At 40.2% G+C, this 12,531-nt stretch overlaps 1 protein-coding gene across 1 annotated transcript; it reads left to right on the plus strand.

Annotated features, from left to right (window-relative positions):
- Positions 1–3,728: 3,728 nt before the first annotated feature.
- HUS1 (HUS1 checkpoint clamp component) lies at positions 3,729–12,083 on the plus strand. Its single transcript, XM_065399450.1, has 8 exons — positions 3,729–3,812; positions 5,110–5,237; positions 6,371–6,547; positions 7,235–7,342; positions 8,395–8,469; positions 10,521–10,620; positions 11,005–11,136; positions 11,789–12,083. The coding sequence occupies exons 1-8, from the start codon at positions 3,761–3,763 to the stop codon at positions 11,869–11,871; spliced, it is 855 nt and encodes a 284-aa protein (XP_065255522.1). The 5' UTR covers positions 3,729–3,760; the 3' UTR covers positions 11,872–12,083.
- Positions 12,084–12,531: the final 448 nt, after the last annotated feature.

Consider the following 12,531-nt stretch of genomic DNA (forward strand, 5'->3'; position numbering starts at 1 on the left):
CAGCTGAGGATCTGCTCGAGGAATGCTGTTTTTTCCTGGTGCATCTCCAATCTCCTCTCTCATTTTCACATAATTTCAATGGAAGTTAGGAGCCTAAATACTGTTGAGGATCTGGGCCTGTATGTTCCTGTTGGTGAGAAGAGAAGCTTATGTATTATATTCCCCAAGCTTTTTACCAAGACAAGACAGTTTGCCACTAAAATCCCATCAAGTCACACAGTTATTTTATGATGTATATGTACCCCTCTCCCTTTCTCTCTTCAGCTTCTCTCTGCCCTTTAGTTTTTGATTTATTAATTGGTTTTGTACAAATAGGATAGCTGGCATTCATCTCTCGAACATTTAATGCACTTCCTCTGAGACATGCCATTTTCTATCCTCATAGGATTCATCCAACAATATTAATAACAACAGCATTGCAGCTTAGTTGCTAACTATCTGTGACACCAGACAGTAAGTTTAATAACAAGATCCAGGAGGCACCAGCACCAATCTTGTTACTTATTAATATCTTCCATATGCATTACTCCTGTATAATGTTTCCCAAAGTCTCTGATAGCTCCCAAAAATTCAGCCAATAACCAAACTAGCACAATGTAGTTTTATGGTCAAGTTAGGTATTGCAAATTTGACTGGATGTGTGGCTTGCATTTTTTTCTATCTTTGAATAACCTGATTCTGTGGCTAGAAAACTTGCTTCCATGGCAAACAAAGAGCATCTGCAATGTTTTCCAGATCATGGTAGGCCCCATCCTGCAAAATGCAGAGCACTTTCTGCATGGTGCATAAGAGTTGAGCAAACTGAACACATCATGGAACTGGCCCTCTTGTGATTCAGTTATTGATCCCTGCAGTTTTGCAGCTCTTAGTCCCGAGAAGTATTTACTTCTAGCTTGTTTTACTAAAAATAGCTATGGGGTTGTGAATAATACAGTTGACATAAAAGCAAAACAAAATAAATTTATCATTTCTCTTGTTTAATTGTTTTCATTTTTCATAATTAACACACAGAAATATAATACTAAACCAACCTAAGCATTAACCAAATAGAACAGAACCTGAAAAAGAACTTAAATTAACATGCATAGAGCAATCATTAAAATATTATTAGTAGAATCACAAAAGTAATAATAAAAAAGAGACAATGGCTCTGCAAGATAATTCTACATATAAATGCAAAATTCTTTTAAAAAAAGAAGCTGTAAGAACAAAGAATGAGGAGAAAATCAAATCCAGTCAGAGGACTTGCATGCAGCACAAGTTACAGGGTATGTGGAAAGCAGACTTGAAGCTCACTTTCGCACTTCATTAATCCTGATGAAGCCGCTGTGAGGCCCTGTACCCATACGCCAATTTAGAACAGCCCAATGACCTTGCGGTTAGATGAAATCTTGGGCTTTGATGTTCCTGTCTCCCTGACTGACAGTTCCATTTTAAGAGATGTGAGTTAGCTTGTTTCTTCAGAGTACCCAGCTCCTTCATGGTCCCTCTAACTGTCACTCATATGGGGAGAACACAACTCCATCAGGAACATCTATTGCAGTTCTTATATGACCCCCATTTCAGTGGTATCACTCACTATCTTTTATGGTAATGCAGTAGGGGGAGACATGGAGTCTGCCCCCAGAAGAGGGATTTGGTGGCAGTCAAGCTGATCTCTGGCTGCTGCTGAGGGGGCTACTTGGGATCTGATTAGTGCTACATGGGAGCAAACTCCAGAGAGGCCTCAGGGTTGGAGCCTGGATTTGTCCTGAGATGCTTTGGTTTATAACAGAGTTTGTCTCAGCATGTTCTAACAAGTTTTTGCCCAAATAATTTAAACACAGGCACGCAACTCATTGTCATTTCTGATAAGGGTATACATGGTGTCTGTCAGAGTGGGCATTAATGCCTCATGGCCCTGCCTCCTCTCTGACATATGATGCAAAGCTGCCATATACATGAATTTTTCACATGAAGTGAGTTGCTTAAATTATGCTACTCACAATTCCTGCCACTGGAAAATTCACACAGTTGTCATTGTTGATGGTTTATCATGTAAAAACCCACTGCTTTTATTGGGAGGCCAGACTGACACCAACATGCCTTGCCATTCCAATGAGTATTTGCCCCATTAGACTATTCCCTCCTAGTTGCTGGGAGGACGTGCAGTGGAACATGTACTCTACTTACAAACACCTCTAGCTTCTCCCTCAGCTGCTCTCAGGTGGAAGATAGCCTTATTCCATCCACTACACCCACTGTTGCTTTCCATGAGAGGAGCCTCTACCCTTCCTCCTCCCAACTGCAAAGGGTAAAGGATTTTTCCTCTTTCTCTCCTCCCTCTCTCTTCACACTCTGAACTACCTGCCCAGATAGTTATGGGGAGGGAGAGGGTACAGGATCCCTAGTAAGCTCATTGGAGTAAGGACTGTCTTATTGTTCTGTGTTTGTACAGCACCTCGCACAATGGGATCCTGGTCCATGACTAGGATTCCTAGGTAGGTGCTATGATTACAAATAATACCTAATAACAGCATTTTCAACAGCAGCAAGCTTGGATCCTGTGGCTTTAAGCACTGATTCCATATAGGGTTCCCCTTGTACCAAGAGTCAGAGCAACATAAACTCTTCTGTATTATAATGCTGGGGTTTTATTAGTATGCATACTATTCTTGTCATCGGACTGTAACCGACTGTGAGCTCACCAGCCCCATCTAGTGTTCACATTAAATCATTTTGCTTCCCCTGCCCCTTAAGACAACTCCTTGCCAAACTTTAGTTCAGGGGTTCTTAAACTGGGGGTCAGGACCCCTCAGGGGGTCATGTGGTTATTACATGGGGCGTTGGGAGCTGTTAGCCTCCACCCCAAACCCTGCTTTGCATCCAGCATTTATAATGGGCTTAAATATATAAAAAAGTGTTTTTTTTAATTGATGGGGGGGCAGTGTCGCACTCAGAGGCTTGCTATGTGAAAGGGGTCACCAGTAAAAAAAGTTTGAGAACTACTGCTTTAGTTCCTAAAAAATACTCAGTTCATTTCCCCCCCTTTTCCTCTGCTCCTTTTCACTCTCTTTTCCTAACCTTTCTTTAGGCCTGATTCCCCACATGGCAACACTAGTTTTACATCAATCTAACTCCTTGATTTCAATCAGTGTAACATTGGTGTAACTGAGTGGAGAGTCAAGCACAGGTCTAGTCTCCATTTTTTTTAACTGTTACCAATTTTCACTTTTTATTTTATTGTTTTATGCTTATTTCCCTTCTTTCATATTTTGAGCCATTTCTAACACTATGTTTTTTTTGTTTTTTTTTTTTTGTTTTGCTCAACTCCTACCTTTTTTATGTGTGTAGTTTTTTGTTCTGTTAATATTTGATACCAACTTTTCCCTATTTCCTTTAGCTCTTCATTTTTTTTAAAGGAAAGAAGTAACATCATCACCACTTTTATGCAGCAAGGCACATGCAGTAGTGCATTGTGTGTGTGATCTGCTCTCTCGGAAACACCCCCTCTATGCTGCTGATACTGAGCTCGCGCTGGCACTGCTTTTACACCAGCTCAGCCCCATTGACCCCCAATGGAGTAACTCCGGACTGACACCCGAATCAGGCCCTTTGTTACACTCTCACCGGGTTAGGCGCACGCTGACGCTATACGAGGCAGCAGAGGTGGGAGGGGAAGAGAGGGGGAAGCGGAACTGGGTTGCCCGGGGCCGGGCTTCCCGGAGAGGTTGAGCTGGGGCGGGTTTATTTTGCTTCCAAATTCAGGGTGGCTGCCGCCATGCGGTTTCGGGCCAAGATCGTGGACGTCGCCTGCCTGAACCACTTCACCCGTGAGCGGGCTGGGCTGGGGGGTCGCGGGTCTGCAGCAGCGGGGGTGGGAGGGACCCTAGGGGACGGGACGGGAGCCTGTCTGTGGGGAAAGGGGCAGAGTGAGCTGTGGCGGGGGCTGGGAGATGGAGTGGGAGGGAGATTACAAACCCTCATGCCCCCTGAGTTTTAAAATCTCGGTGATATGTGCCGCCAGATCCCCTAGCCTCTCCCTGTCCCGCAAGGAGCCATGCACCCCCCCCCCCCCCCCATAGAGTGACACGCGTGAGGAGGGGAACCCGGGGCTGCTTTGCAAGCACAAGAACCATGGGCCTCATCTTCCTGGCGGCTGCTTTCCTGGTCATAGAGTGCTTTATATCCAAAGCGACTAAACTGGCTGGTTTAGAAGACAAATGTCAACGCCTGTTTACAGGGCAGTATAACACCTGGCCCTTGTATAGCACGTTGTATCCCAAAAGCCATTACCTAAGAAAGGTGTCATTGTCTTAATTTTACAAATGGGGAAACTGAGGCACAGAGCCCTGCAACAACTTGCCAGAACAGCTCAGTGGTAGATCTGAGAATATTTGTCCATGTGAGATATTTCCAGGGCATGTTGCACTGTAACATGTAGGCACAATTATACATAAATAAAACAAGAATTTTTTTAAAAAAACATAGACCATTAGTCTGTGGCTTGTTCCTATGTTCCAACAATTTTGCTCTGTAATCTTCCACTTTTGTTTGTTTACGTGTTTGTTTACTATTTGTGGTAATGGTAGCACCTAAACAAGTAGTCCTCTTGCAGAGCAGTATACAGAAAAAAATAAAGAAGATAGCTCCTACCACAGATTTCTCACAGTTGAGATGTCAGACAGGATAGGAAATAGGTGACAAGACAAAAAATAATTATGTGCAGCGTAGTTGTAGCTTTTTAGTCCCAGGATATTAGAGAGACAAGGTGGGAGAAGTGATATCTTTTATTGGACTGACTTCTGTGGGTGAGAGAGACAAGCTTTTGAACCACAGAGCTCTTGTGTGGCTTGAAAGATTGTTTTGCTCACCAACAGAAGTTGGTCCAACAAAAGATACTACCTTACCCACCTTGTCTCTCCAAACAAAATAATGATGGGTGTGGGGGTAAACCAAAACAACAGAATTTAACAAAATATCGAAGTCTTGGGTTCCCACTTTCCATTGATTTATTTATTTTAATAATGTTCTTTCCAACTGAACTGCAAACCACAACCTTGCAAGCAAAGTTGTTTTGTCCTGTGCTAGAAGTTTTAGGAAGTCATTTATTGAAACTTTATCCCATAGGTGTGATCAATACAATTGCCAAACTAGCCAAGACGTGCACTCTACGCCTTACAGTGGACAAACTTTACTTCATCCTTACTGATAAAGTGGCAAATGGAGGGGTCAGCATGTGGTGTGAGTTAAGTCAGGTACGTGCCAGAGAAATAGGCTGATACTGCATAATTAACAGTATATGAAACATCTCTCAATGTCTTTAAAACTAAGGTGGCTGTTCTAAAGGTTTAAGAGGGACTTCAGTGGTGTATAGACTTTTGCAGGAATGTATTTCACCAGCAATCAAAAAAGCTAACAATGTGAGGAACCATTAGGAAAGGGATAGATAATAAAGACAGAAAATATCATAATACCACTATATAAGTCCATTGTATGCCCACATCTTGAATACTGTGTGCAGTTCTGGTCGCCCCAACTCAAAAAATATCTATTAGAATTGGAAAAGGTACAGAGAAGGGCAACAGAAATGATTAGGAATATGGAACAGTTTCTATATGAGGAGAGATTAAATAGACCGAGACTGTTCAACTTACACAATGTGCAAGCAACCTGTGAAACTCATTGCCATGGGATGTTGTGAAGGCCTAAATCATAACTGGGTTCAAAACCGAATTTGATGAGTTCATGGAGGATAGATCTGTCAATTGCTATTAGCCAAGATGATCAGGGACACAGCCCCCATGCTCTGAGTGGCTCTAAACCTCTGACTGCCAGATGGTGGGACTGGACGATAGGGGATGGATCAGTAGATAAATTGCCCTGTTCTGTTTATTCTCACTGAAGCATCTGTAACTTGGCCACTGATGGTAAACCGGATACTGAGCTAGATGGACCATTAGTCTGACCCACTCTGGCCCTCCTTATGTTCTTAATTTCCCCATAGAGAATGTGTCTTCATATGGCTGAACTTTTCTGTTTCTAGGGTGACTTTCACATATATTTTGGCTCAGATTTTGTGTGTAGTGGCACAAGTAATAAGAACGTTTTAACCTCTCTGTTTATTAATGGGAGGTGGCATGTAAAAGTCTGAAGTTAATACGTTAAGCACTGAATTTGCATGGGGTCCACACAGCTGGACCTTTATGCCTGCAGAGTCTGTTTTGTAACATACAAAACACACAAAGCAGAGGGAAGTTTCAACCTGTAGACAGTCAGTTCTGAATATATGGTACAATACTTTAATTCTGCTTACTGTGACTTGCCGTATTTTAAATTTAAACAATTTTTCCTGTCATTTCTCCCCTCTGTTTTTTTTTTTTTTTTAAAGGGGAACTTCTTTGATGAATTCCAGATGGAAGGAGTAGCAGCAGAACACAATGAAATTTATTTGGAGCTGACACCAGAAAACCTATCAAGAGCTTTAAAAACAGCCCAGAATGCCAAGACGGTGAAAATCAAATTGACTAACAAGCACTGCCCCTGTCTCACAGTAGCTGTGGAACTGGTAAGAGCAAAAATGCTTTTTAAGTGCCCTTGGGAACAATGTAGTAAATATTGTGCTGTTCCCTAAATCTAATAGCTGATTTTAAATTCCTATATCTCCTTTCCTGGAATAGTCTGAAATGCTGCTGGGAAAATAATCTAATTTAACTATACTGATAGGGGCATGCCTTCTTTTATGCTTGGAAAGCACCTAGTAGAATGTGGATGATACTAGCCAGGAAGGGAAAGGGAGAATAAAATATTACAGAATGAGTTACAACAAGGCAATGGCAAATGCTTCCATTCTTCTTTCCATCCACTGGGCCAGGTTTTACCCTGATATATACCTCTTGCATTCCTATTGAAATCAGTAGGTTACATAAGGTAAAAGGGCAAAACTGTGGCTTTTTTAGTTTTGTTTTCTTTTAATTTAGATCTGCCCCATTGAGGATTTTAATATTACATTATATTGCTGTAACACCATTCACTAGCAGATCCTAAGTTGTTTTACAAACATAAATTAATTTAGCCTTGCAAAATCCCTTTGAGGAAGGGAAGTATAATTATGCCCATTTTCTGGCACAGAAATCTTAAGTGTTTTGTCCAGGGCACATCACAAATACCTGGTAGAGACAGGATTAGAAAGCTGGTCTCCCTGACTATTAATCCTGCTCCTTAACCACAAGAACTTTTATTTTTCTCTCTCAAGCCCTCGTTATCAAGCAGTAGTCGCATTGTGACACATGACATTCCAGTGGGAGTTATTCCCAGAAGACTGTGGAATGATTTCCGAGAGCCCAGTGTACCAGACTTCGATGTAAGCAACCTTTTTTTTTTAAGTCTCTATTGAATGCACAGGATTGGGGTGAAACACTATAAACTGCGTTTGTTGTTATATATATTTTAAAGTTTAATATTCTTTTTTCCCCCGCTTGAAAAGGTAGCCCAATTATTGTCATTATGAGGTGTGTAGATCACAGATATCATTATAGATGTTTCTTTTTCTGGATACAAGAGACCACATAACTTTTGGCAGAGCTATCATCAGATTATTTGCGTTTTTTACTCTTCAGTAAGCAGCCCAGGTATATTATTTTGTATGACTGTATTCTTATAAGGTACAGATCCTTTTGTCATGAGCTCTACAGCTATGTACGAAAAAGACCTCTGCTCTAAAGAAAATACATTTTATATATAGTTTAAACTGCTCTAAAGAGAATACATTTTGTATGTAGTTTGTGTCTATCTGCTCACCATGTCTACTACACTAGATGTACAAAACCTTTCATAAACAAGAGGAAACTAATGGAGTTTTGAATTCATGTGGCTTGTAAATAACTGAGATGAATTGTGTTCTGTTTCACCAATGTAACGCCACAGTAACTCCACTGAATAATTAAGTTACTTTGAGTTTAATAGGCGCAGAATTTTTTTCCCCTTCAGCTCTAGATGTTTATTGTTATAACAAAGCCCTCCCCTCCTGAGTTCATAGGAATGCTTATCACTGAGGAACAGAAACTCTGATACATATTTTGAAAAGTTGTTTGGGCTAGACCTTCTGCTGTTGACACATAACACAGATTAGGAACATAAGGGGAAAAGAGTATATAATAATTGCTCCTTCTCAAGTGTTGTGAACTGCTGGGAGGGCAGCATGCTAGTTTGAATGAACCAATGATGTGATATTGTAAGGGAAGTGTTCTGTTCCTTGGTAGTTCAGTGATTTATTTCAGTTCTGTTGTGCACCCCTTGCTGAATATTCATTCGATAAATACAGAAGTATCCCATCCCATCTATTTCACTTTGTGAAATATTATATCACAGTGCTGTGTATTTTATTTTTAAATGCAGTTGATGTGATTTTTGTAGGTCAGTATTTACTTACCAGTGCTGAAGACCATGAAGAGTGTTGTGGAAAGAATGAAAAATCTCAGCAATTGCATTGTAAGTTAAGTTATATCTCTTCTAATGCCTTGAAAAAGGGACCAATTGCATCCCTTACATAGAATATTTCCTTCTCACTTTGTGTAGTGATCCCTTGTTAGATCTTGCAAGCTAAGCATGCTTGGGCCAGGTTAGTACTTCTGTGGGAAACCTCCAAAGAACATCCAAGTGCTGCAGAAAGTGATGGGATTCAGTGTTATTGTTATTTAACAGGGCCTAAAAGTACACTGTGCGCTTCACGGTAGGTAGTACTTTTCCTTCTGAATCAGTACTGAATCATTGCTTCAGTGTGATGTTAGAGAGAAATGTGATGCCACAGATACTGTCTTTCAGCTGAGATGTAAAATTGAGTTCCTACTTGGGTTGTAAGAGAAAACAGGTTAATGCTGTTTTATTGATCAAATTACAACCGGAGCCCCTCATCCTGCAAATCCTGATGCATATGCTTAAATGTATGAATGTATGTAGTCTCATTGATTTCAATGGGAATATTCATTGGCACAAAGCTAAACATATGTCTGTGTTTCCAGAATTCGTGGCCTAGGATTTACCTTTCAACCTGTCTAAGTTCTCTTAGTAGCATTTCAGCTATAAATTGCAATCTTCATTTCTTAACCGAAATGGTTGGCTAGCATTGCTGAGCGCTGTTAAAGGTCTGTCACATTCCATACTAGGAATAGCAGCATATCAGTGTTGGATGAAATGATCCTTGTATGTCCACTCAGGAATGTTGTGTGCCTTAAGTATTGCTTGTTTTTAAAGTGCTTTGAAATCCTTGGAGGGAAAGTGCTCTAGAATTGCGTAACATTAGAAACAGTATTATTAGCAGAGTTTGCGTTACAGAAAATTTTTAGTTCTATGGGATAACAAGAATTATTTTGATTACAGTGGTAGGAGCTCATCACTTCAGTCATTCAGATGATATCTAGGCACAAAACTCATCGTTGCTGAAAATTTTCTCATGTAGTCTTTCACTTTCAAAAGGATAAACATATCTAGAATTATCCTCTTTACAACTCTCTTGGGCAGGGTTATCTTTTTTTTGGTCTGTAAAAGTGTGATCAGCATTGTGAGAAGGATCCATCCAATGACATTAAATTTTTCAGAAGCTCTGTAAAGTTATAGTCGTCTATCACCTTTTATCCCAAAGGATCTCACATTATATTGAAAGCTGGTCCTGATAATACCCACATTAGACTAAATGGCAACACTCCATCTGCTTAAATGGTGACGAATCAGTCCTTGCGTGCACGAGATAGGGATCATTTCATTCACTACTGACTTGCAGCCACCTTTCCCTTTCATTTTTCTAAGGTGGTATCTAGGAACCAAACACAACAGTTGTGACCTCTAAAAATATTGGAGAGTGAATGAATTTCTCTGCTACTACACAATGCCAGCTCCTCCCACCCCACCGCACCCCACCCCGCTTTTCTTTCTCTTCTCCTCTCTAATCCCCATCAGATGTTAGTCTTGGTAAAGATAGGTATTGGGTGAAACCTTAAGAAAACCCAAATCTAGACTAAATTTTTCAAAAACACTTAAATTCCATTTTTGAAAATGGAATTTAGGAACTTAGATTATGCCTCACTGAAAGTCTATTGGATTTAGGCTCTTCAGTGCATAAGTCACTTTTGAAAATTAGATTTAAGCTCCTAAATCATGTAGGCACCTTTTGAAAAGTTTACCCCTTGTATTTTATCAGACTATAGTCAGGTTTGAGTTATGTCTGACCACCCCTACTAAGGAGTTCAGTTTTACATTATTTATCTCCTGCTGCATTGTCCCTTTGGAGCATAGCTGTTGCAGAGAGTGAGACACTGCGAAATAGCTGCAAGGTTTTAGACCTTGCCTTGCCGACTAGGGGTTTGAACTCATTTCAGAAGCAAGGAGAGTTTGTGGAGAGTGTAGTATTATCAGTGTGATGTGCTCATATTGGTCTTGGTGCTTTTGAGGTAGGCTGATGCAAACTCTACGAGTTGTACATTTACATTTAATTATTTTCAGAGTGAAAATGTGATTGACAAATGACTTACTTACTTGTATTGTAGGTGCTTGAAGCAAATTTAAACGGAGAAATGAACTTGAAAATAGAAACCGATTTAGTGTCGGTTACAACCCATTTTAAAGGTCTTGGAAATCCTCCATGGGGTAAGTCTCCTGCTTTGCCCCATTCAGATGTCTGTTTTATCTTACTGCGTTGGTTTTGGTACTGATAAACATAACTCTAAGGGCTGATCTTGTTAATACCTGGGGAAATTCACTCTTCAGAATGTTTTAACAATTAACATGTAGTCAACACATTTTAAATTCAAATAAAATAGATGTTGGCAATTTTTTTTTTTTTACAGTTTTAATTTTTGGAGCATTTGAGTTTTAATAAAGTAGTGAAAAGATTGCAGTTATTAATTTTGTAAGAGAAAAGGGATTTAAAATCATAACCCATTTACATATAAACTAGTACATACTAACTAGAGGTGATTCTCATCTTGTGAGTGTACTTTTGATACAAAATCCTCTTTTATATCATTTTAGTATCAGAGGATGGTTCGCAAAATTCTACTCAAGACAGAGATCCGGAAAGCATGGCTGAGGCACGCATAGACATTCGGAAGCTCCTGCAGCTACTTGCTGGGCAACAAGTAAATCCCACGAAAGCCTTGTGTAGTAAGTTCAATGGCTCTGACTTCAAGAGAAATTTATTCAGACTGCCATTTTCAGCTTTTAGATGGCCAGCTGGAGACATCTTAGAAGGGCCTAATTTTCAGAAAGTGCTGAGAGTCCAGCTTCTGCAATATCAGACCTTTTTCAAGTGTCTGAAATTGGCATCCAAAATCACTAGTCATTTCTGAAAATTTAGTCACGTAAATTTGAGCTGTCAAAGTTATGCAGATGGTGTGCCATTGGAAAGTCCAATCCTGCCCCATTGCAAAATTCTCAAATCTCTAGAAAATAACCTAGGTATCCTGGCTACCCTTTCTTTTCTCAAGTGGTTTTCCAGTGTGTTCAAGGCTGTTTTTCTAAATCTATTTAAGTGTATGATGTATGCTATCAATGTACACAGTCACTGCTCTTGTATGTTGAGACCTAAATGTGTATTACAGCCACAGGCAGATAGAAATGGCGCGTAGGATTTTGTATCACATTCAATACAAGTTTAGACCCTGCTGAGAGGAGGATCCTGGATCACTGCTGCATTATGCTGAAGCGGGCTTTTCCTCTGAAGATGACAGAGCTTCTGCCTCTCCTATATAGAAGTTCCACTGTGTTACGTATTTGTGCCAGCCTTCCAATTGGCTTTATGATGTCTCTTTTACAGATATTGTGAGCAAAAGGATTGTTCACTTCATTTTGCTTCATGAGGAGGTTTCCCTTCAGTACTTCATTCCAGCACTTGCATGAATACTCTTCTACAGCTCAGCAGTTCTGCCATCTGAGGCCTTGTCTACAAAGAGTGAAACAAGCATAAAGAGTGGGGATTTTGTGCATCGATGGGCTCTTGGTCTATAATATTTAATAAGTTGTTATATATATTATATTATATATATTTATAGAATTATTGTAAGAACTTGATTTCCAAGGATATTATATTTTTGTGTTGATTATATATTGGATTAAAGTGAAAATATACGGAAAGCTGGCCCCTCTAGTGTCGTGGGCAGGGAAATTGTAGAAGCTCCTACACAGTGCTGTTCACTCCACTCAGTAACTGAGCAAGTAGGTGAGTGGAGATGCTGTAACATGAATGTCTCTTCAACATGTCATAGGCAGGCATAAACACAAGTTCAGCTCAAAGCACTTGGGGTTTCTTTAGATGAGGCAGCAACGTGGGAATATCAAATAGAGCTTCTTGGGGGATCAGGGTAAACACTCTGAAATAAACTCCCCTGGGAATTAAGGGCCATCGCAAGCCTCACCACCTTCCACTCCATGGGCAAGGTGCATTTATTTGATCTTGCCTTTTACTATAAACATAGCTGTGTGTATATAAAAATTGCAAAAGATATTGGACACACTTCTGCTGGGGAGGAGAAGAGAACAAATGAGACAGATGCTGGTCAG

This window comes from Emys orbicularis, chromosome 2, assembly GCF_028017835.1.
Source record: "Emys orbicularis isolate rEmyOrb1 chromosome 2, rEmyOrb1.hap1, whole genome shotgun sequence".
Lineage (NCBI taxonomy): Eukaryota > Metazoa > Chordata > Testudines > Emydidae > Emys > Emys orbicularis.